This window comes from Heliangelus exortis, chromosome 23, assembly GCF_036169615.1.
Source record: "Heliangelus exortis chromosome 23, bHelExo1.hap1, whole genome shotgun sequence".
Lineage (NCBI taxonomy): Eukaryota > Metazoa > Chordata > Aves > Apodiformes > Trochilidae > Heliangelus > Heliangelus exortis.
Window position 1 is genome coordinate 4,524,584 of NC_092444.1, and position 24,463 is coordinate 4,549,046.

Genomic DNA, 24,463 nt, shown 5'->3' on the forward strand with positions numbered 1-24,463 from the left:
AGGGGGAGTGGATGGGAGGGCTGCCAAGGTGTTCCTGGTTTTCCCTATGCCAGGTTATGGGATGGTTGCTGCTGACCAAGCTCTTTCCATATCTCAGATCCCTTCCAGAGAGAGCTGGGGCTTGAGGAGAGCCTGAGAGTGTCCAGGAAAGGTTGGTGAAGGATGATGTGCTGGCATTGCCCATCCTGGGCACCTCTGTCCCTCCAGACCCCCAGGACCTGCTGCAGCTTCTGCTGAACTTGAATTTCCCTGATTTATTTCCCTGATTTCCAACCAAATGCAGAGCATCACCTCCTCAGGCAAGGTGGGAGCAGGTTAAGCCCAGCCAAGTAGGGTGTTTTTTTTTTGTCTTGTCCTAGAACTCTGTGCAGGCTGCCATCCCAACCCTGTGTGGGCTCTGGGTGTTTTGCCATGGGCAGATTCCTGCTTTTTTGGTAAAGCTGGAGGATCCCTGGGTGCTGAGGTGTGAGGGCAGGACAGCAGAGCTTGCTGCTGCCTTCCATCCCTGCTGGACCACATTTCCAAACTGCTGCTTTCTGATGGAAACTGAGGGATTCTTCACTTGATGAGGAGCCTTCCAGCTCAGAAATGCTCTTGCAGGGGGCTCTTGACAGATTAATGACTCTTTTGAGGTGATGTTTGATTTGCAAGAGTGACCTGGATGCTTTAGACCCCTAAACACGATGCTTTCAGCTCCTCCCTGCTCCACCCCTGATGCTCATTCCAGCTCTCTGCCTCCAGCACATGGGTTTGCTTTTCCATCTTCCAAAAGCAGCTTTTAGACCTTCCAAAAGCAGCTTTTACATCTTCCAAAAGCAGCTTTTTGCCTTGCTGTCCACTTGGAGACCACGTAGCCAGCTCTCCTCCTGCTTTGCTCGTGTCAGCCCCAGGAGGAGGTGGGCAGCAGTGTTGTAGGATTTCCCTTGGGGTGGCTTTGAGGAGCCAGGAGTGTTCTTTCAGGCTGCAAAAATGTGGTGACCACGTTTCTGAGGCTTCACCTCATTCCCTCTTGGGGACACAGAGTGAGTTTGGGGATGCTGAGCCTCAGGAGGAGGAGATACCCCTCAGGGCTCTGTGCAAGGCAGATCCTTAGGGAGCTGGAAGCCAGCTGGGTGATGGGTGGCTGCCACTTGGCTGCTTTTATGGACCTTCCAACCTGAGATAGATGGGGGCTTGGAAGCTTCAGTGCTTTGGGGACTTGTCCTGCAGAGGTTCTTGTGGCCTTGGGGACCAGAGATTTGCAGCTCAGCTCTGTGGCTAAAGGATGGGAATGAAGTCCAAGGATGCTCCTCTCATCCCTTTGGTACCCATGGGGCTCATGCTTGCCACCTGGGTGGCCTTGGCATCAAGTCACCAACCATGCTGTGGGCAGGGACAGGAGGTAAACTGGGTGAAAATAGGGCAGAACTGGAGCTCCAAGACTTGAGGGGAGGAGTTTGGGTGTTCATGGCCCCTGAGCTGGTGGCTCTGGGTTTCTTGGCCCTGGGGAGATGGAGTCAAAGCCTGGGAGGTCCTGGCCCACGCAGGGCAAGTGGCTCCTTCTCCTTCCCTGGGGCTGATGAGCTGGATATGGATGGTGGGGAGGGTGGGCTGGGGATGAGAAGAGGAGGGGACAGGCAGGGAGTCTGGGCTGGAGAGGCAGCCATCCCATCTCCATGGCAACGGGCACCTCATGCAGAATTCATGTCAGCCTTGTGTGCTGTCCTGTCACACCCCAGGGGCTCCAGCCCCCTCCCCTCAGCCCCAAGAAAGATGGGAACCAAGGATGGAGAGAGGTGGTGGGCAGGATGCCAGGGTGAGAGGCAGCTCCCTGCCCCTCGTTGGGTGGTTGGGGCTGAACATCTGGGGGAAAAGTTTTTCCCTGGGAGGATGCTGAGACCCTGATTGCCCCAAAAAGCTGTGGCTGCCCCATTCCTGGGGGTGCTGAAGGTTGGATGGGGCTGGTGGGAAGTGTCCCTGCTCATGCCCAGGGACCGGGGGAGCTTTGGGATCCCTCCCAACCCATTCCCTGCCCATGGAAGTGTCTTTCTCTCTCCATCCCCTTGCTTTTTGGGGCTGTGGCTGCCATGCGTGGGGAGCCAGTCCTCTCTCCTGAGCCTTTTCCATCTCTGGAGATGCTTCACACCATGGCAGCAGGTCCATCCCACTCTCCTGTATCCCTCCCTGAGCTGTCATTCACTTCCCAGCTGGGCTTTCCTGATTGTTTTTCTCAGCCTCTTCAGGGAAGGGATGGATTCCCCTGGGATCTGGAGCAGGGCCAGGCTGGCAAACACAGGTTCTGACTTCAGCAGAGTCCTCCTTCTCTGGCAAAAGTCCTCCTGAAGAGGGGAAAACTTTGGGGACACCTCTCCCATGGTCCCCTCAATAGGCAGGGGACAGCCTGGCAGGGTGCAAGAAGCAATCAGCAAGCTGCTCCAGTAGCTTTTTATTTTTTAAAATTTTTTTGCTTTTTTTCCCCCCCTTTTCTATACAGTGGAAAAGAGCAATTTTGACATTACATCTCTGATTATTGTTATTAAGCCAGAGAAACATTTAATCTGAGTGCTTGGGGCTTGCTACACGAAACTCTTCACCTCAAGATCTCAAAGCACTTGATGAAGCCCATGTGGTATTAATCCCCACTACTCATAATGAGCTTCCACTGACACTGGGGGGGTTGGTAATTATTGCTGTCTGCATTTTGGGTTTTTTGTAAATGGGAGAAGCAAGGCACAGGACCGGATGGGGAGCTGAGGCTGGGAGCTGATGCTGCTCTCCCTGGCATCCCTGCTCAGCTCCAGGAGGCTTGGGAAAAAAAAGGTTGGGATGGATTGAGGAGCTCTCCCATGAGCTCTGCTTGGTGCAAAGGGATCAGACCCAGGCAGCACGGGTTTAGGAAGGGTGAAGCCCAAAAAGGCCTACGAAACTGTTTAGAGACAGAATTTTAAGCCTTTAATCAGCAAAGGTATTTATTTTCGGATCTGGGGAACTCCCAGCTCGTGCTGGACAAAGAGTTCCACCAGTCGGGAAAGGGTGAGGTTATTTATACAGTTAAAGGGGAGGTTACATCATCCTCACATACATATTCATAAGTTTGCAACATATAATTATAATATTCATGACAGGCGGAGTCTTCTTTTGGGGATATGTCTGGGGGTCTTCAGATGAAGTAACGAAGTCTTCCTCAGGGTTGAACTTTTTCCCTTTCTTGATTCTTGCTGACTCTGGTGTTTCAAGACCATTTTGTAGTCAGGCCCTTACTCTGTCCTCTAATCTGCTCCTTTGTGTGTTTTCAGTCTCTTGGTGCCTCGGCAATGTTTTGTTTTAAGAAAAGAGTCTTACACCCTGTGGCCTTATCAGGGCCTTGCTTTGTTTCCTTACAGGAGTTAATCCTGTCGCGTTAATCCTGTCAGGGTCTTCCTCTGTTTCAAGGGCAGGTCCTGGCTGACCAACCTGAGCTCCTTTATCATAAGGTGGCTGCCTGGTTGATGAGGGGAAGGCTGGGGATGTGCTCTACCTGGACTTCAGCAAGGCCTTTGACACCGTCTCCCACAGGATTCTCCTGAAAAAGCTGTCAGCCCACAGCTTGGACAGGGGCATCTGTGCTGGGTTAGGAACTGGCTGGAGGGCCGGGCCCAGAGAGTGGTGCTGAACGGGGCTGCATCAAAATGGCGGCTGTGGTGTCCCCCAGGGATCAGTGTTGGGCCCAGTGCTGTTTGATATCTTTAGTGAGGATTTAGATGAGGGGATTGAGTCCATCATCAGCAAGTTTGCAGATGACACCAAGCTGGGGGGGAGTGTGGATCAGCTGGAAGGCAGGAGGGCTCTGCAGAGGGACCTGGACAGACTGGAGAGTTGGGCTGATCCCAAGGGGATGAGGTTCAACACAACAACCCCATGGGGAGCTCCAGGCTGGGCACAGAGTGGCAGAAAGGGACCTGGGAGTCTGGATTGCCAGGAAGGTGACCAGGAGCCAGCAGTGTGCCCAGGTGGCCAAGAAGGCCAATGGCATCCTGGGCTGGCTCAGGAACAGCGTGGCCAGCAGGTCCAGGGAAGGGATTCTGCCCCTGTGCTCAGCCCTGGGGAGGCCACAGCTTGAGTCCTGTGTCCAGTTCTGGGCCCCTCAGCTCAGGAAGGAGATTGAGGTGCTGGAGCAGGTCCAGAGAAGAGCAAGGAGGCTGGGAAGGGATCCAGCACAAGTCCTGTGAGGAAGGGCTGAGGGAGCTGGGGGTGTTGAGGCTGGAGAAGAGGAGGCTCAGGGGAGACCTCATCACTCTCTCCAACTCCCTGAAAGGAGGTTGGAGCCAGGGGGGGGTTGGGCTCTTTTCCCAGGCAACTCTCAGCAAGACAAGAGGGCACAAGAGGTCTCAAGTTGTGCCAGGGGAGGTTTAGGTTGGACATTAGAAAGAATTTCTTTATGGAGAGGGAGATCAGACACTGGAATGGGCTGCCCAGGGAAGGGGTGGATTCTCCATCCCTGGAGATATTTCAAAAGAGCCTGGATGTGGCACTCAGTGCCATGGGCTGGGAACCACGGGGGGAGTGGATCAAGGGTTGGACTTGATGAGCTCTGAGGTCCCTTCCAACCCAGCCCATTCTATGATTCTGTGATTCTATGAAATTTTGGAGTGGTTGGGGGAGAGGTGGAGGTTGAGGCTGCTCAAGCAGGGTCTGGACATTGAGAGCCACCTTCTCCTGAGCTTCCTGCAGCCTCACAGCAGATTTCTGGGTGCCAGCAGCTTCTCTGGTGGCCACAACAAAGCCATCCTATTCCCAGCTGTCCTTCCAGGAGTTTTGGGCATCTTGCAGGAGCTGTTGGATGCGAGGAGGTGGAGCTGGTGCCATCTGCACTGGCAGCTCCTGGTGAAGCCCCAAGCAGCTGTGGGGGAGATGCTGAGCTGAGCCTTGGCAAAGGGTTTCCCTGGTAATCAAGCATCCCCTCTCCCTCCCTGCTGCTAATTGGGAAGTGTCAGGGATGGGGGGGGAGGCTGGGAGCTCTCATCATCCCTCCTGGTACTCTGGGGGGTTTGGTTCTTTTCTGCCTTGGTCCTGCTGCATGCCAGGAGCTCTGAGCCCAGACCATGGGGAGAGGCAGCACTTTGCAACCCTGCTTGTCCCTCATCCCCATCCCCAGTTTCAGCAAGCAGGCTCTCCCTGCCTCTGCTCAGCTCTTCTCTTCCTCTCTGGGTTCCAGTGATGCAGACATCCCCCCCTGGCCTCTGGGATGGTCCAAGGGATCTCTGGCAGGCTGGCTGGTCACAGATGGCTTCTGCCCCTTGGTGACAGTGCCTGCTTGGTGGCCCTGCAGCCCTTCTCAGCATCCCTGTTGTGTTCCCTGATCCAGGGCACTCACCCCAGAGGATGCAAAGCAAAACCTCAGAGCCAAGCAGATATGAGCTGGGGGAAGGCTCTGAACCCCCCCCAGGTCCTTCTCCTGGCCTTGATCTTTTCTAAAAACCTTTTTTTGCTGTTTTTACAGCCTCAGCTGGGGCTGCTGAGGGAGCAGAGATTGCTCTGAACTGTCCACCCATCCCTGGCCTCATTGCTGACTCAGTGGTGGGGGGAAGCCCAAGGCCATGAATTATTTATAGCAACACCTTTCACTTTTCCCTTCCTCTCTCCCCCCACCCCTCCCTTTTTTTTTTATTATTATTGTTGTTATTGTTATTTATGATCCTCTTTCTGCTCCAGTGCTGCTAAGAGACATGGAGAGGCTTGGCTGGCATTCAGCACACTTACAATAAGCCCAAGCCTTCTTTTTATATTTTTTTTTTGGGCTGTAGAGCTTGCTGCTCAAGTGCTGTGTAGATTCCTCACTGGAGCTGCTTCTCTCCCCCCCATCTTCAGTGGCTCAGGAGGTTTGGGAAAGGTCAGCTCCCAGCTGTAAGGTTTTTTTTATTGCTCCAGACAAGCTCTGCTCTCTTTGTTTGCCAAACTGGGCTCATTTAACCACGGGTTTTGCTTCAGATCTGCTCCTTTCCTCCTGCTTTGGAGATAACTTTGGAAGCAGAGCTTTGAACAAGCACCAAGAGACCTCACCTCTTCTCCACAACCCAGGGAAGGGGGGAAAGAAGCCAGAAAAAGCCTCCCCCACCCCAATTCCCAAGCTGCCTCCCAGTGTCCATCCCTGCAGGGCTGGCTGCCAGAGCTCCAGCTGCAGCCTTGGTGGGGGTAAGGACAGGTTTGGGGCTTGCTCAAGACCCAACTTTGACTTTTGGGTGATGTAGAAGGCAGAGAGGGAGGAAAAGGTCTGGTTGTTCTCCTGGTGAGGGTGTAAAGATGGAAAGTCCTGGTCCCTGCTGCTTGTCCCAGTAAAGAGGGGACAAACCAGGCATGCAGGTATGGGCCAGGTTTGTCCCCTGGGTTTTTGCCCAGGCTTGTCTCAAGCTCAGGAAGAAGCCCCTCACTCTGGGCTGCTTTTGGGAGCACTGTCAGGAGTCAGTTTTTCCTTCTTTTTCCTTTGGATTTCCCAACAAATATTCCTTTTCCAGTTGGTTGTGTTTCTTGCAGCCCCCCAGGTCAAATGAGAGAAAGAGAGGGGTAAAAAGAGCTGCTGGGGAGGAAGGATGCTCTGAATTTCATCCTTTGCAGAGCTTGGTGGCTTGAGTCATCTTAGCAGGAGTAATAAACCTGTTCTGGGCTTGACAGGGGAATTGAGGTATTTTGGGCATCTTGGTTTATTCTTTTTTTATTTTATTTTTTTTTTTTTTGCCCTTGCATTGCCCAGCTGCAGCCCAGCATTGGATGGGTGAGTTCTGAAAATCATCTGCTGGGAACAAAGAGGTTTCCAGCCCAGCAGTGCTGAGGAGATATGAAAGAAACTTAAAGGACCAATTTGCTTGTCACCAGTTGTTTCTAGTTTAAAGCATTTTTAAATTTTTTTTTTCTTTCTGGCTTTACTTCTCAGCCTGATCACTGAGACTCAGTGGGGCTGAGCCCCTGGCAGAGGGAGGATTGAGGGAGGGTGTTTGGGGGGTTGTATCCAGCCAGGGCATCCCTTGGATTTGGGATGAGCTCCAAGGTGTGTGAGGTTCTCTCCTGGGACAGAGTTTGTTGGCAGGGAGTGGGAAGGTGTCTGTCAAACCCTGCTGCTGTAAAAATCTCACTTTGACAACACTGGGGTGATGTGGAACAGGAGGGAACCAAATCCCCTTTTTCTCATCAATTTTGCTCCCATATTGGGCCAATTCTGTCCCTAAAGTGGTTCTGAAATAGGATCCTGGGGGTAAGGAAAGACAGAAATCAATCCTGAGAAAACATCAGTTGTCTTTAAGGGGCTTGACCCACTGAAACTGAGGTCTTTTTGTCTTTTGCCATTCTTAAATTCTTAAATTTAAGATTCTTAAATATTTGTGGGCACAGCAAGGACACAGAGGAGCACTTTAAAAGCTGACAAGACCCAGTTTGGCTCCAAATCAGTTCTTTCACTGAAGGAACAATTTTTAAAGGTTCTCTGGAGAAGAGTCAAGGTGGTTGAGCAATGTTTTAACTTCTCCACAAGTCCTGCCCAGTGCTGGAAGCTTTCTCTGCTCTCTGCCTGCTGCAGAGGACCCAAAGTACTGATGCAGGAGCTGGAGGGGGAAGGAAATGAACCCAGAAACAGCAACCAGGGGCTTAGGATGGGGCTTCTGAAGTGCTGCCCTGGCTTGGATCCCACTGAAAACTTCCCCAGTTTGGACAGGACCAAACCTGGGCTGGTTGATGGCTTCAGAAGCCCCCACCTTGGGTCCATGAGGCTCCTTTCCCATCCTTTGGGGACAGCTGACCCTGTCACCTCCTTTCAGACCCTGAACATGCTTCCCACCTGGGTTTCCTTCTCTGCAAGCTGAACCTGGGCCAGTTTGTCCTGAGCCCAGTGCCTTCCAGCAGGTGCCTGCTGGAACTCTGCTCCAAGCTGGCTCTGCACCCCTCATCTGCACCCCTCATCTGCACCCCTCATCTGCACCCCCCATCTGCACCCCCCATCTGCACCCCCCATCTGCACCCCCCATCTGCACCCCTCATCTGCACCCCCCCTCATCTGCACCCCTCATCTGCACCCCCCATCTGCACCCCCCATCATCTGCACCCCCATCTGCACCCCTCATCTGCACCCCCCATCATCTGCACCCCCCATCATCTGCACCCCCCATCATCTGCACCCCCATCATCTGCACCCCTCATCTGCACCCCCCATCTGCACCCCCCATCTGCATCCCCCATCTGCACCCCACATCATCTGCACCCCCATCTGCACCCCCCATCTGCATCCCCCATCTGCACCCCTCATCTGCATCATCTGCACCCCTCATCTGCACCCCTCATCTGCACCCCTCATCTGCACCCCACATCATCTGCACCCCTCATCTGCACCCCCCCTCTGCACCCCCCCTCTGCACCCCCCCTCTGCACCCCCCCTCTGCACCCCTCATCTGCACCCCCCATCATCTGCACCCCCCCTCTGCACCCCTCATCTGCACCCCCCATCATCTGCACCCCCCATCATCTGCACCCCCCATCATCTGCACCCCCCATCTGCACCCCCCATCTGCACCCCCCCATCATCTGCACCCCCCATCTGCACCCCCCATCTGCACCCCTCATCTGCACCCCCCATCTGCACCCCCCATCATCTGCACCCCCCATCTGCACCCCCCATCTGCACCCCCCCATCATCTGCACCCCCCATCTGCACCCCTCATCTGCTCCCCCCATCTGCACCCCCCATCTGCACCCCTCATCTGCTTCCCCCATCTGCACCCCTCATCTGCACCCCCCATCTGCACCCCCCATCTGCACCCCACATCTGCACCCCACATCTGCATCATCTTCATCCCCTATCTTCATCCCCCATCTGCATCCCCCAACTGCACCCCACATCATCTGCACCCCCCATCTGCATCCTCCATCTGCACCCCCCCATCTGCATCCCCCATCTGCATCCCCCAACTGCACCCCCCCATCTGCACCCCACATCTGCATCATCTTCATCCCCCAACTGCACCCCACATCATCTTCATCCCCCATCTGCACCCCCCCATCTGCACCCCCCATCTGCACCCCACATCATCTGCACCCCACATCTGCATCATCTTCATCCCCTATCTTCATCCCGTATCTTCATCCCCTGTCTTCATCCCCCATCTGCATCCCCCATCTGCATCATCAGCATCCCACACCTGCATCCCACACCTGCATCATCAGCATCCCCCATCTTCATCCCCCATCTTCATCCCACCTCTGCATCCCTTCCCCTAGAAGCTCCATCTCTGCCTCCCCTGCAGGTGACATGCTGAGCTCCCCCAGGGTGACATTTCTGCCCCTCAGACAGGGTGGGGGGGACAGGATGAGTCCCCTCTTGTCCTGCATTTCACACCCCTCAAAGCTCAACAGGCTCATCTGCATTTAAAGAAAAAAAATAAAAGAGAGAAAAAGAGCAGCGAGGGAGGGAGCAGGAGAGAGTGCTCATAAAAAATGATGAATTGCTTTGAGATATTGGGCAGGAGAGAAAGAGAGTTCTTTTTTATTTGATGATATTAGTCTCGTAGTGGTGCGTTCTGAGCCCCAAATCTCAAGGCAGTCGAAGGCAAACGCCCGGGAATTGAAGTGTAAATGAGCTGCTCCTGAGCTTTTTATTTGGCTTTTTATGATTTCTCTTTCCCTATGTAGGTCAGGCTGCAGCTCTGCTGGGTGCTGGGTGGGGGGGAGAGGGTGGGGCTGGGAGGTGGTGGGTGCTGGGGCAGGGTGATGCCTGTGGCCATGTGTCCCTGTGTCCATATGTCCATGTGTCCATGTGTCCATGTGTCCATATGTCCATGTGTCCATATATCTATGTGTCCATATGTCCATATGTCCATATGTCCATGTGTCCATGTGTCCATATGTCCATATGTCCATGTGTCCATGTGTCCATATGTCCATGTGTCCATATATCCATCTGTCCATGTGTCCATATATCCATGTGTCCATATGTCCAAGTGTCCATATGTCCATATATCTATGTGTCCATATGTCCATGTGTCCATCTGTCCATGTGTCCATGTAGCCATGTAGCCATGTGTCCATGTGTCCATATATCCATATGTCCATGTGTCCATGTGTCCATATGTCCATATGTCCCTGTGTCCATATATCCATCTGTCCATGTGTCCATGTGTCCATGTAGCCATGTGTCCATATATCCATATATCCATATGTCCATGTATCCATGTGTCCCTATGTCCATGTGTCCACGTGTCCATGTGCCCATATATCATATATCCATATGTCCACGTGTCCATGTATCCATGTGCCCATGTATCCATATGTCCATGTGTCCATATATCCATGTGTCCCTATGTCCATGTGTCCATATGTCCATATATCCATATGTCCATGTATCCATGTGTCCCTCTGTCCATATATCCATGTGTCCATATGTCCATATATCCATCTGTCCATGTGTCCATATGTCCATATATCTATGTGTCCCTGTGTCCCTGTGTCAGTGCAGGCAGTGAGCACAGCACAGAACTCTCTGCTCTCTCCTGCTGTCTCACCTCTCAGGGCTGGACATAACCTGTCCCTTCCCTCCCTCCCTCCAGCCCCAGAATCCCAGAATCCCAGAATCCCATTTCCCACCACATCACCAGTTCAGATGCTGCTCTGCTCAGTGGCTGTGACAGGGGGGTTGGGACATCTCCTTCAGGGAGAGCCTGGCCATGGGATTGCAGCTGTTCTGCAGAAATGGCAGGGAATAAAGTGTCTGGGGGGGGGATTGGGATGATCCATCCCAGAGATGCCAGGTGAGGATGTTTTCCTGGGGAAAGGGGGGATTGGGATGATCCATCCTAAATATGCCAGGTGAGGATGTTTCCTGGGGAAAGGGGGGATGGGGATGATCCATCCCACAGATGCCGGGTGAGGATGTTTCCTGGGGAAAGGGGGGATTGGGATGATCCATCCCACAGATGCCAGGTGAGGATGTTTCCTGGGGAGATGGGGATGATCCGTCCCACAGATGCCAGGTGAGGATGTTTCCTGGGGAGGAAAATAGGGATGATCCATCCCAGAGATGCCAGGTGAGGATGTTTTCCTGGGGAAAGGGGGGATGGGGATGATCCATCCCAGAGATGCCAGGTGAGGATGTTTTCCTCTGCATTCCTTGCCTCCTCTCCCTGTTGGTAGGGAGCAGAACACAAGGTGCACTGGGGAGGGCTCCCAGTGGTTTGGGTAAAGGGGCTCTGGGCACTGAGTGCTTTCCAGAGCATCCCTGAGGATGCTGCTCCGTGTCCCAGGTGGGGGTTGGAAGCATCTCCCTACTCCCTTGTCCTCCCTGCCTTGGTGCAGAGCTGCTGCCAGACTCTGCCTTCTCCAGTCCATGCTGGCACTCAAAAAAAAGGGGCACAGAGGAGCCTGGTGCCAGCCTCCCTTCAAAGGAAGCTTCCTTTAAAGCTTTCCCAACTCATCCTGCCTTTTCCCAAGAACTCTGTGCCCTCTGCTCCCCACTGGCTGATGGAGCAAGGTGCTGAGGTCACCTGGGAGCAGGACACGGGCAGGAGGTGGGGGTTTGGGGCACAAACAGGGCAGCCCCTGATTCTCAGGCTTTGGGGTGGGTGGCTCTGGCCCCTCCAACACCCCCTTGGTGTCTTTGGGAAGGACCCAACTTCACCTCCCTGGCAGGAACAAGAGGTGAGATGCTGAGATGATGGCATCCACACCCAGGAAAGGACCTTGGAGCATCCTCCTCTGGTACCCTGAGGGTTGTGCAACCCCTCCCTGAGCTTGGGTGGTGCGTGGGGCTCTGCCAGGGGTGAGAAGGGGGAGGCAAAAGGGGGTGCTTGGCCTTGGGTGCTGCTCTGCACCCTTCCTGGTTGGAGGGGAGCAGCTGTAGGTGACCCCTGGCTCCATCTCTGCGTCCCCAGGGTGCCGAGGGATGCTCTGCGGGTTCGGGGCCGTGTGTGAGAGGAGCTCCACAGATCCCTCCCAGGCTTCCTGTGTCTGCAAGAAGACAGCTTGTCCCCTGGTGGTGGCTCCAGTCTGTGGTTCTGACTATTCCACCTACAGCAACGAGTGTGAGCTGGAGAAAGCCCAGTGCAACCAGCAGAGGAGGATCAAGGTCATCAGCAAGGGACCCTGCGGTGAGTGGCAGGGCAGGAGGTGACCCTGGGAGGGTCAGGGAAGATGTGTCCTGAGGGCTTCTTGTCACTGGGATGCTGGCCTGAAGGGCCACCAAGGGAAATGCATTCAAATTGGTGGGCAGAGGTTGTTCAGAGCCTCCAAGCAGGTGTCATCTGCCACGGGCTGGAGGCAGGAGGTGTATGCAGAGCTCAGGGGGTTGCAGAAAGCCCTTTCCCAGCCTGGCATTCACCAGCTGTGAGCAAGGAGCTGTGTAAATGAGCCCCCAGCCTCCTCATTTCAGAGGAAATTCACTTGACCTTTCTCTCCTGCAGAGCTCTGGCTTGCAAGAAATCTGCACCCAGCTCTCCTGCTGGGGCTCTTGGCAGAGGGGGGGAGAGCACTGAGTGATTTATGTAAAATAATAATCAGGGGAAAAAGTGACAGATAGAGGGGGGGGGGGAAGAAAAAAGGAGCTGGCAAGTAAATTTTGGCCCTTCCTTGTCAGTGAGGAAGTGGCTCCTTGAGCTCTTCCTCTAATGAGGATTTGCAGGAGGTGCCTCAAGGACCCTTGTTCTGCTCATTTGCTGAAGCAGGAGGCTCTTGGAGAGGATGTGCAGGGAAAGGGGTTCCCAGCAGCCAGGCTGGGAGGGATCTAAGGGAGGGGCTCTGCCTGAAGGACCAGCTGAGCTCCCTTCCTCCCATGCTGGGGCTTTGAGGCTGATCCTACATCTTCCCAATCCCACCTTCCTCCATGGGTGAGCTCCAGGTAGGACAACCATTGGCATCCCATTAATTTCTGGGCACTCAGATCCCACCTTCCTCCATGGGAGAGCTCTCTGCTCCAGGTAGTGCATCCATTGGCATCCCATTAATTCCTGGACACTCAGACAGATCCCACCTCTCTCCATGGGAGAGCTCTCTGCTCCAGGTAGGACATCCATTGGCATCCCATTAATTCCTGGATACTCAGGGTAGATAGATCCCACAGGAGAGCTCTCTGTTCCAGGTATACACCCATTCCCATCCCATTAATTCCTGGATACTCAGGGTAGGTAGATCCCACCTTCCTCCATGGGAGAGCTCTCTGCTCCAGGTAGGACATCCATTGGCATCCTATTAATCCTGGATACTCAGATAGATCCCATGGGTGAGCTCTTTGCTCCAGGTAGTACATCCATTGGCATCCCATTAATTCCTGGACACTCAGATAGATCCCACCTCCCTCCATGGGAGAGCTCTCTGCTCCAGGTAGGACATCCATTGGCATCCTATTAATTCCTGGATACCCAAGGTAGATAGATCCCACCTCCCTCCATGGGTGAGCTCTTTGCTCCAAGTAGGACATCCATTGGCATCCTATTAATTCCTGGATACTCAGGGCAGATAGATCCCACAGGAGAGCTCTCTGTTCCAGGTATACACCCATTCCCATCCCATTAATTCCTGGATACTCAGGGTAGGTAGATCCCACCTTCCTCCATGGGAGAGCTCTCTGCTCCAGGTAGGACGTCCACTGGCATCCTATTAATCCTGGATACTCAGATAGATCCCATGGGTGAGCTCTTTGCTCCAGGTAGTACATCCATTGGCATCCCATTAATTCCTGGACACTCAGGGCAGATAGATCCCACAGGAGAGCTCTCTGTTCCAGGTATACACCTGTTTCCATCCCATTAATTCCTGGATACTCAGGGTAGGTAGATCCCACAGGAGAGCTCTCTGTTCCAGGTATACACCTGTTTCCATCCCATTAATTCCTGGATACTCAGGGTAGGTAGATCCCACCTCCCTCCATGGGTGAGCTCTTTGCTCCAAGTAGGACATCCATTGGCATCCTATTAATTCCTGGATACTCAGGGCAGATAGATCCCACAGGAGAGCTCTCTGTTCCAGGTATACACCCATTCCCACCCCATTAATTCCTGGATACTCAGGGCAGATAGATCCCACAGGAGAGCTCTCTGTTCCAGGTATACACCCATTCCCACCCCATTAATTCCTGGATACTCAGGGCAGATAGATCCCACAGGAGAGCTCTCTGTTCCAGGTATACACCCATTCCCATCCCACTAATTCCTGGATACTCAGGGCAGATAGATCCCACAGGAGAGCTCTCTGTTCCAGGTATACACCTGTTTCCATCCCATTAATTCCTGGATGCTCAGGGTAGGTAGATCCCACCTTCCTCCATGGGTGAGCTCTCTGTTCCAGGTATACACCCATTTCCATCCCATTAATTCCTGGATACTCAGGGTAGGTAGATCCCACAGGAGAGCTCTCTGTTCCAGGTATACACCTGTTTCCACCCCATTAATTCCTGGCCTCTCAGAGTCGATCGATGCCCCGAGGCCCCGAGCTTCTTTATCTCGCAGAGGAGCAACTCGGAGGGGACCAAGCCAAGCCCGTGTTGTGCCCCATTTCCTCTCCTGCAGGTTCCAAGGACCCTTGCTCAGAGGTGACCTGCAGTTTTGGCAGTACCTGTGTCCTCTCAGCCGATGGCCAGTCAGCCACCTGTGCCTGTCCCTCGTCCTGCAGCGGCGTTCCCGACAGCCCCGTCTGCGGCAGCGATGGCAGGGACTACCCCAGCACGTGTGCCCTCAACAAGCACGCCTGTGACAAGCAGGAAAACATTTTCAAGAAGTTCGATGGCACCTGTGGTGAGTCCCCTGTTCCCCCTCCTCGTCCCCCCCGGCCCCCAGAAAAAGAAGATTTCGGGAGGGGACTTTCCGCAGAGTCAGCGGGGTTGGGGAGGAGAAGCTGCTCCCTCCTCTCATCAGCTCCAAAAAGGAGCTGGGCAAAAAAAAAAAAAAAAAAAAGGTCAGGCTGTGGGTGGTGGTTTCTGAAATTCAGACTGAACCAGGCTGTGGGTGGTGGTTTCTGAAATTCAGACTGAACCAGGACTTCTGGGCTAAAAGAGTCGGGGTGGTTCAGGCTGGAGAGGAGAAGGCTCCAGGGAGGCTTCAGAGCAGCTTCCAAATGCCTGAAGGGGCTTTGGGAAAACTGGGATAAGAGCATGGAGTAACAGGACAAGGAGAAATTGCTTTTCAAGTGGGAGAGAGGAGATTTAGATTAGACATTAGGTAGAAATCTTTCCCTATGAGAGTGGGGAGACCATGGTTGCCCAGAGAAGCTGTGCCTGCCCATGGGGGGGGTTGGTTTGATGGTTGTAAGGTCCCTTCCAACCCAGCCCAAGCTGTGAAGTTCTGGCACCCTTTGCTGGGGGCTTTTTGTGTGATTCCTATTCCACACTGGCCCAGGGTGCCCCCAGAAGCTGTGGCTGCCCCATCCCTGGGGGGGTTGAAGGTTGGATGGGGCTTGGAGCACCCTGGGCTGGGGGAGGGGTCCCTGCCCATGGAAAGGGGTTGGAATCAGATGCTCTTTAAGGTCCCTTTCAATATGGGCTTCCAATTATATTGGAAAAACATATTCCTTATTTTTCTATTTATTTAATTCTCCTGTTTCTCTGCCTGCAAACCAAAGCCCACAGACACTGGAAGAGGTTGCCCAAGGAAGTTGTGGCTGCCCCATTCCTGGCAGTGTTGAAAGCCAGGCTGGGAATGAGTCCCCTTCCTATTCCTATTCCTATTCCTATTCCACACTGGCCCAGGGTGCCCCCAGAAGCTGTGGCTGCCCCATCCCTGGGGGTGTTGAAGGTTGGATGGGACTTGGAGCATCCTGGGCTGGGGGAGGTGTCCCTGCCCATGGAGGGGTTTTGTTTGATGGTTTTAAGGTCCCTTCCAACCCAAACCTATGGATTCTATGATTCCCCCATGGCTTTTGGCTGTGAATGTTTTTGCTTGGGTCTCACTGACTTAGAGAGCAGTGGGAACATCTGTATCATCTCCTTTCCCTCCTGCTCTTTCCCCTGCTTGGAGTTTTTGGCCAGGCTGCTGCTTTTGGCCAGGAGCCCTCTGCTAGCCAGTGGCCCAAGGCAGCTCCCTCTAATTAAAGGAGCCTGACAGGCACAGATCCCAGAGCACAAACACAATCCCTCTGCTCTGGGGATGCCTTCCTCTTTGGCTGGGGCTGGCTGGGGCTACTTGTAATTAAAAGCAACTGTTTTCCTGAGGAAAACCATGAGATCAGCCAGGACACGTGCCAGACCAGTGTTTGTCCCCAGGGGAAGGAGTGTGGGAATGATTTTGGGCTGGCTGCAAACCTGGAAGAGCTTTTAATTGCTCTTGGACTGGTCTGTCCCAAACTGGGTGAGATGGGAACAAGTGGGAGGTGTGAAGGAGGTGATGCCACTCACCTGCTTTTTAGGGCAGAGAGGGGGCTTTGAGCCTCACTCCTCTTTTTGAGCTCCTCCAGGTCTGGGCTGGGGCATCAGCAGAAACTCAAGCAAGGCTGGGTTGAGCTGTGGGGCTGAAAATCCTTGAAGGGATTTGAACTCTTTTAGGGGGTGCTGTGAGGCTTGAGACTACTGCAAAGGAGTAGGAGTAGCAGAGGGGGCAGAGCTCATCCCAAATCCCCTCCTCGTGCTGTCCTGAGAGCTCTCTGTGCATCTGCCCCTGCTACAATCTCCATTGTATCTATTTACTGAGCCCAGACAAGAGGTTTGGGGTTTTTTTTGTGATTTCTGGGGGGGTTTGAGGCCTCCATGGAGGGAACACATCCCTGGCTGTCTGCTGGTGTGACTGCAGGGCAGCTCCTGCTGGAGAGGGGGTGGGAGATTCTAGGTCCTGCAGGGGTTAGGGTAGGTCCTACAGGTTCTTCTTTTCCATCATTGCTGCTAAAATGGAGAAAGCAAAAGTTTTCAGCTGTCCTAGGCTGGGGACATGGAATATGGGGACAAGGGAGGTCCCACACCTCTTTGTGAGAGGTGGGGGGAAACAGGGTGCTGGATTTTTTTTTTTTTTTTTCCCTTGTGGTTAATGCAGGGATTTCAGACTAGCAGGATTAAGGGATGGAAAGATTTGATTGTGTTTCTGCAGTGGCAGAAAATGGATCAGTGCTCTCCAGGTACTGTGCTTGACAAGGAAGAGAAAAACCCCAGGAGTAGGGGAGGGATTAGGGATCAGCAGGCACCTCTTCTGCCTATGGTTTTGGGGTTGGTTTTGGGGTTGGTTTTGGGGTGCTGCTGTGAGCTGGATAAACCCAGATTAGGGCAGTGTGTGGCCCTGGGACTCTGCCAAGGAGGGAGAATGGGAGGAAGAGGAGGATGGGAGCAGCAAGCATCTTGCAGGTGTCACAGAATCACAGAGTTGTTGAGGCTGGAAAAGACCTTTGAGCTCCAGGCCAAACCAAACACTACCCCAGAATCACAGAATGGTTTAGGTTGGAAGAGACCCTCTAAGAACCTTTGGTCTTTGAACTCGGGAGGTTTGGCTGAGTTGGGAGACAAAGAGAGGGGAAGGGAAAAAAGGTTGGGAAAAAAGGCAAAGCTCAACCCATCAGTGGTCAGTGCTGGGCAAAATGTGTCCTTAGGGCAAATATCCTGAGAAATAAATAAATTCCTATGGATGCAGAGCTCAAGTGATGCCCAGTCCTGAGGAATGGGATCAATGCTGATGGGGGGGAAGGTGCAGAAGCTCCTGGGGCCAGCAGGGAGGAGGAGGAAGAGGAGGAGAAGGCAGGATTCAGCTCCATGGGGCAGGATGTTCCTGACCTCCTGCTCCCTTTTTCTTCCCAGACCCGTGTAAAGGTGTCCTGAACGACATGAACCGGGTGTGCCGGGTCAACCCCCGAACCCGGCGGGCCGACCTGCTGCCCAGACCCGAGAATTGTCCCCAGAAGAGGGAGCCGGTGTGCGGGGACGATGGGGTGACGTACGAGAACGAGTGCGTGATGCTGCGCTCCGGGGCCATCCGGGGGCTGGAGATCCAGAAGGTCCGCTCAGGGCAGTGTCACCAGCAGGGTAAGAACCTCCCTGCTGCCCGGGAGAATTCGGGTTCCTGGCTTTTCCCAGCATTTTGTTCTTGGTAATGAGGGGGAGGGGGGAAGAGAGTCCAAAAGGGAGGATGCTGAAGGGGCTTGAACATCTTTCTTGGGAGGAAAGACTGGGGCTTGAGAAAAGAAGGCTGAATCTTATTGATGGCTGTAAATATCTGAGGGGTGGGTGTCAAGAGGAAGGGGAAAATCTCTTTTCAGTGATGTCTGTTCATTGGGTAAGGAATAATCACAGAATCAGCCAGGTTGAAAAGGACCTCTGAGATATCAAGTTCAACCCCTGAGCCCTGAGCCCATGGCACTGAGTGCCACGTTCAGTCTCTTCTTAAAAACTTCCAGGGATGGAGAATCCCTCCCCTCCCTGGGCAGCCCATTCCAAGGTCTTATCACCCTCTCTGGAAAGAATTTTTTCCTAACAACCAACTTAAACCTCCCCTGGCAGAGCTGCCCAGAGAGGTTGTGGAGCCTCCTTCTCCAGAGACCTCCCAAACCCATCTGGATGCATCCCTACTCCAGCAGTGGGGTTGGACTGGATGATCTCTAGAACCCTTCCAACCCCTGGCATTTATAGGATCAGCCAGATTGGAGAGGACCTCTGAGATATCAAGTCCAACCCTTGATCCCTGAGCCCATGGCACTGAGTGCCACGTTCAGTCTCTTCTTAAAAACCCCCAGGGATGGAGAATCCACCCCCTTACTGATAATGGGTTCAAGGTAGAACATACAAAGTTCCACCTCAACACGAGGAGAAGCTTCTGGAGGGCAAGGAGGCTGTGAAGGGATCCAGCACAAGTCCTGTGAGGAAGGGCTGAGGGAGCTGGGGGTGTTGAGGCTGGAGAAGAGGAGGCTCAGGGGAGACCTCATCACTCTCTCCAACTCCCTGAAAGGAGGTTGGAGCCAGGGGGGGGTCGGGCTCTGCTCCCAGGAAGATATCAGTGGGACAAGAGGGAATGGGCTCTTAAGGTTTAGGTTGGATATTAGGAAAAAATTCTTTCCAGAGAGGGTGATCAGGCATTGGAATGGGCTGCACAGGGAGGGGGTGGATTCTCCATGGCACTCAGTGCCATGGGCTCAGGGATCAAGGGTTGGACTTGATGATCTCAGAGGTCCTTTCCAACCTGGCTGATCTTGTGAATCCATGATTGATTCTATGATTGATTCCATGAATCTATGATTCTTTGATGATTCTATGATGAATTTTTGGTTCTATGACTCTATGATTGAGTCCATAATTGATATCATGAATCTATGATGAATTTATGATGAATCTATGGTTTTATGGTGAATCTATGATTCCATGACTGAGTCCATGATTGATTCCATGGATCTCTGGTTTGGGAAGTCTCTGGAGAAGTAGGCTCCACAGCCTCTCTGGGCAGCTCTGCCAGGGGAGGTTTAAGTTGGTTGTTAGGAAAAAATTCTTTCCAGAGAGGGTGATCAGGTAGGAATGTTCTGCCCAGGGAGGGGATGGATTCTCTGTGCCTGGAGGTTTTTAAGAAGAGACTGAACGTGGCACTCAGTGCCATGGGCTCAGGGCTCAAGGGCTGGACTTGATATCTCAGAGGTCCTTTCCAACCTGGCTGATTCTGTGATCCTCCAGTCCAACCCCACTGCTGGAGCAGGGTCACCCAGGGATGCATCCAGATGGGTTTGGGAAGTGTCTGGAGGGACTCTGGACGACCTCTCTCTCTGAGTTCCTTTCCAACCTGGCTGATTCCCTGACTGTGAGGCTGGTGAAGCACAGCCCTCCCAGAGAGCTTGTGGAGCCTCCTCCTCCGCACCCTCCCAACCGCATTTATCTCCATCCCTTCTGCCCCAGCCCAGCAGCGGGCTTTGCCCTTCCCCTGACCTTTTCCACATTACCCACGGGTGCCTTCTTCTTTTTTTTTTTGTTTTTTTTGTTTTTTTCCCCCAGACAAATGCCAGGAGGAGTGCAAGTTCAACTCCATCTGCCTCAACCGCCGGGGGTCCCCGCGCTGCTCCTGCGACCGCATCTCCTGCGACGGCGCCTTCCGCCCCCTCTGCGCCCGCGACAGCCGCACCTACAGCAACGACTGCCAGCGCCGCCAGGCCGAGTGCCACCAGAGAGCTGCCATCCCCATCCAGCACCAGGGACCCTGTGGTAAGCACCGGGGGCCCAAAGGAACCTCATTGATACCCCCTTTGGCTCCCCGGCCGGGTAGAACCCGTAGAATGTCAAGGAAGGGACCTCGAGGAGCGCCCGCTCCGAGCGAGTCGTGGCTGGGTGCCCAGCGCTGGATGTTGGAGCCACCAAACCCTTGGTATCCCCTTCCTTCTCCTTTTTTTTCCTTCCAGCAGTCCTCGTGTCCGTGTGTGCACATGTTTTTCCTCTCTTTCTCTCTTCCTGCTTGCTGACAGCAGGAAAAATCCTTTTGTTGTGTTTGGACACCCTGGGGTGCCCAGCTGGTTGCTCTCACTCATCCCCATGGCCAGGTGCACATTTGCCACCACCCTACAGCCCTCCCCATTCATTCCTTCCTTCTCCCAGGGTAGTGCCAGACCCCTAAGCTTCTCCCATGCTTCCCCTTCCATGCCTTCCTGCTTCTCTCAGCTCCAGGTACTCTCCATAAGGAACTCTTCCCAGCAAAGCCACCACCCTCTGGAAGTCTCTCCGTGTCTTTGTCTCGTCTCTGGGAGCAGCTTTTGACCTTTCCAATGGAAGCCTTTTCAGGAGTGTGGGATAGGATGGGGGCTTCGGGTCCCTGGGATGTTGGGAATGTCCAATTGGAAAAGCATTGCAGAGAAAAGGAAGGAGGCAAAAAATCCTGGATTGATTTATATGAGTGGGAAGGACTCGCTGGTTTCAGCTCAAATTGTTAATTTTTTTTTTTTTTCACCAGGTCCAGCACCCTGTCCTGTTATTTTAAGCTGATGTTTTAAAAGGTATCAGCTGTATCAAAAATTCCAAAGGACTTGGAAATTGAGCCCCATGTTGTGGGTCTGTTTTGTTGGCTTTGTGCTCCTGCAGTAGGTTGTTTTTTTTATTAATGCTGCCAGGCCCAGCTGCTTGAAAACCATTTTGTCAGCCTCCCAAAATCACACTCAATATAATCACAGCTGTTATTTTTAATCACCCCTTCCACTCTGTTTCTGGCAGCTGAATGATTAGGAGTCAGTTCCCCAAGTTCTCCCTATAGGGAAGGTGATAGAGGCACTTTTTGGGCTTCTGCCTCCCATGGGCTCTCTACAAACCCTTTCTGGACCTTATTTAGAGCTAAGGCTCCCCCAGTTTTTAGGGCAAGCAGAGAACTTGTGCTGGTGGCCTCCCCTCTACGAGATGCTCATCATTGCCACCACGTTTGGTGGAGTGAGGCCAGAGGACAGCAGGATGTGGTCCCTCTTCCTCTCCATCCTATTTTACCTTTCCTTCCTCCAAGCCAGGACAGCAGGCAAGAACATTTCCTTGCAGGAGCTACATCCCTGGGGGTTAGGAGGAAGAAAATCAAAGCTGGGGCTCTGCCTCCCAAAAAAAACCTGGGATTTCAGAGTCCTTGGGACAGCTCCAGGCTGCCCTGTAGCAAAGCCACCACGAGGTGTGGACAAGCCTTGGCCTCTCCATCAGCTTAGGAAAGCATTTTCTCTGCCAGCTGGGGAAGGAGAACACGTCCTCCTCTGTGTCACCAGCTCAGCCTGAGCTGGGAGGCAGATTTAGAAATGGGGACAGGGTGGGGATGTTCCTCACCAGCTTCGATGTCAAAAAAAGCTCTCAGCATGAGCACTGCTGCTGGTGCCACCTTCTCTCCTGTGGCTGAGGGTTCCTCAGGGTGCAGGGGCTGGGACAGGACCCAGGGGACACTCAGCAGGGGCCAAACCCAGGGCAGGGAGCAGGAGGAGATCATCCACTCCTCTGCTTTTAGGATGCAGGAAAAAGGGAGGAAAAGAGAAGAGCCCATTAGGATGGTTGCAGGGCTTTCACACCTACCTGTCTGAGGAGCTCTGAGCTCTGCTGCTGACTTTTCCAAAGGAGGCAAAGCCAAACAAAACAGCCCAGACCTTGGTTTTTAAACCTCTTGGGTTTTAAATCTCTGCTTCTACACCTTGATGGTGCAGTTGAGGAAGAAGGGAGGGGATGAAGGCGACGTGGACAGGAGGTGGAGGGAAGGTGGCTGTAGTTTCATCTGTCTCCCTCCGTGCCTCTCTCTGCTCTCTCCCTCTGTGCTCTTTCTCTCTCTCTCTCTTTCCTTTTCGTCTGTGTCTTGTGTTTTACAGTGTTCCCTGTTTGGAGGAAGGAATTGTGTCCTCGCATCACCCTCCTGCTCCCTACCCGGACATCTCTGCTAGGAGGTCGGCTTTCTCCCCTTCTCCGTAGCCCAGTGACACTCCTGGCCTCTCCTCACTGCTCCCCTCCTCTCTAGTTTTCCTTGAGAGCCCCCTGGGATGGAGAGGTTGCCTTGGGGTTGCTCCCATCCCACACCCCAAACTCTTCCTGCTGGAATGGAAAAGCCTGGGAGGGCAGCGGGGTCTTGTCCGATGCTTCTGTCCCTTCGAGGCGAAGGAGAGTGGGAGCAGAGGTGGGTGCTCTGAGCCCCCCCAAGCCCTTAGCAAGCCCTTCTTTGGCTGAGACAAGAGGCTGGACTGCTCCTGGTTGATCTTACCTCTCCTTTTTTGCCCCCAACTAACACCCCTCCTCCCCCTCCTTGTTTCCCCACCTCCTCTTTCCCAGAGATTTCTGCCTGCCTGGGGCTCTGTGGTTGCTTCTCCCCTTGCTCTCTGCAATGTGTGTCCAGCAGGAAAGGGGCTGTGCAGGGCTCCCAGAATCCCAAAAAGCACTGGGTGGCATTTTGGAAGCCAACAAAGAGTTCTCTGTGCTCTTTTCCACAAAAACTCCCCTATGGCCCCATGGAGCTGGTGATGGAGTGTCAAGGCTTGCAGGGGAGTTTGGTGTCCCCAGGGCTTGGTTAGGGTTCTGCCCAGCAGGTGAGGATCAGTGCCCTGGAGTCCATCAGAATGAGCAGTTCTGCTCTGGGACTTGATTTCTCCACCTACAAGGTGGAGGAGGAGCAGGAATCAAAGGAGGTTTGGGATCTGAGGTCCTTGCTCAGGAGGTCCCTGTCTCCACCCACATCAAAACTGGTGCCAAAACTCCCGCTGGCATCTGCAGGGACATTTCACAGGCTGTGGTTCAAGCTGTGAAGGAACTTCATGTGCTGCTTCTCTGCAGGCTTGCTCTGCTTCAGGAGGGTGAGAAGTGTCAGGGTAATGTTCTCTCCATCAGGCCTGGCTCCTCCCTGCCCCCTCACTCCTTTCCCAAGGCAAGAGGGGGAATTTGGGTTCCAAAGTGAAGTTCTGGATTTGCTTCCTGCCCAGCTCAGGGTGTCCTCCCTTTCTCTGGGGGTCTCCCTGTGTCTGGGGGATGTGCTTGGGGTAGAGATGTTGTTTCTAAAAAGTGAGGCACGAGCAGGAGATGTGAGCAGCATCCCAGGGAGAAGCTCCTGGTCCTTGGGAGCTGCTCATCAACTCCTCCTGCAGGGAAGCTGCAGATCTGGCTGAAATGGGGTGGTTTGAAGCAGTGCCCATGTCCTGAGTTGTCCCCTTCTTCCCTGTTCCTTCGTGGACAGTTGGCTCAAAGTTTTGCCTTGGCTGATGCTTCCCTAGAGCCAGACCCCAAATCCAGACCTCCCTGGGCCCTTTTCACTGCTTCCCAGACTCCTGCCCTGCCCGTTCACCACCTTGGGCTCAGGAGGGGAGGAAAATGAACCTGTGGCCCCTCTCCACTCCCCGTGCCACTCCAGGGGGCTCTGGGGGCTTTGTTGTTCCCCCCAGGCTGTGGCTCTGTGCTTGCCTGGCTCCAGGTGTTGCTGGGGCTGTGTTGTGTCTGCCTGTTGCATCCATCACACCTTGGCTTCCCTTGTCTGTTCCCCACCTCTGTGTTTTTGTGTCCTGTGTCCGTGTCAGTGTTCAGCACGGGTTCAATCTGTGGCCTCAGACCCTCAGGGCTTTTTCTCTCTCTCTTGAGTCTCCAGAAGGGTCCTTGGGAAGTGCTGGGGCTCTCCCAGGTCTCTCTCCATCCCTGGCTTTGCCAACCCCAGCGTGGGAGAGAAGGGGCAGGGAGGGGAAGGGGAAGGAGAGAGACAGGAGGAGAGAAGCCAAATGCAGGTGTCCTTGTCCTTGTCCTTTTCCAGCCAGATTTTCCTGGCAGTGGCCACAGAGGGCATTGGGATGTGGAGAGGACTCTGTGATTCTGAGGATGTGAAGCCTCAGCCAAAGGAACTGCCCCTGCCTGAGCTTTTTGGCTCCTGAGGGTTCAGCAGCAGATGCCAGGTTCTGGGGGAGGATGCACAGAGTGTCCAGGAGGCACTGAGACCCATCCTGACTTTTCTGCTGCCTCCTGCCCTGTCCTCTGCCCCAGAGCTGACTTCATGGCACCACTGCTCCTGGGGAGAAGAAGTACCAGCTCCCCTCTTGGCAACAAGGAGCCTCAGTCTGTTGCCTTCCTTCAGCTCCTTCTTGATGCTGGCTGGGGGCTCTGGGAGAGACCCAGAGACTGGGGAGATCC

The 24,463-nt window shown here is 53.7% G+C and overlaps 1 protein-coding gene across 4 annotated transcripts in view; it reads left to right on the forward strand.

Moving 5' to 3' along the window:
• AGRN (agrin) overlaps positions 1 to 24,463 on the forward strand; it is a 121,933-nt gene that overhangs the window by 62,170 nt on the left and 35,300 nt on the right. For 2 of the 4 annotated variants that reach the window (XM_071767320.1, XM_071767321.1), the window contains 5 exons: positions 6,707 to 6,727; positions 11,862 to 12,077; positions 14,490 to 14,714; positions 17,690 to 17,914; positions 19,862 to 20,068. In XM_071767320.1, the coding sequence (XP_071623421.1) occupies positions 6,707 to 6,727; positions 11,862 to 12,077; positions 14,490 to 14,714; positions 17,690 to 17,914; positions 19,862 to 20,068 (894 nt within the window). Of the gene's footprint in view, positions 1 to 6,706; positions 6,728 to 11,861; positions 12,078 to 14,489; positions 14,715 to 16,937; positions 17,020 to 17,689; positions 17,915 to 19,861; positions 20,069 to 24,463 lie in introns of those variants that run through there. The other 2 variants (XM_071767323.1, XM_071767322.1) reach the window with 2 other exon arrangements.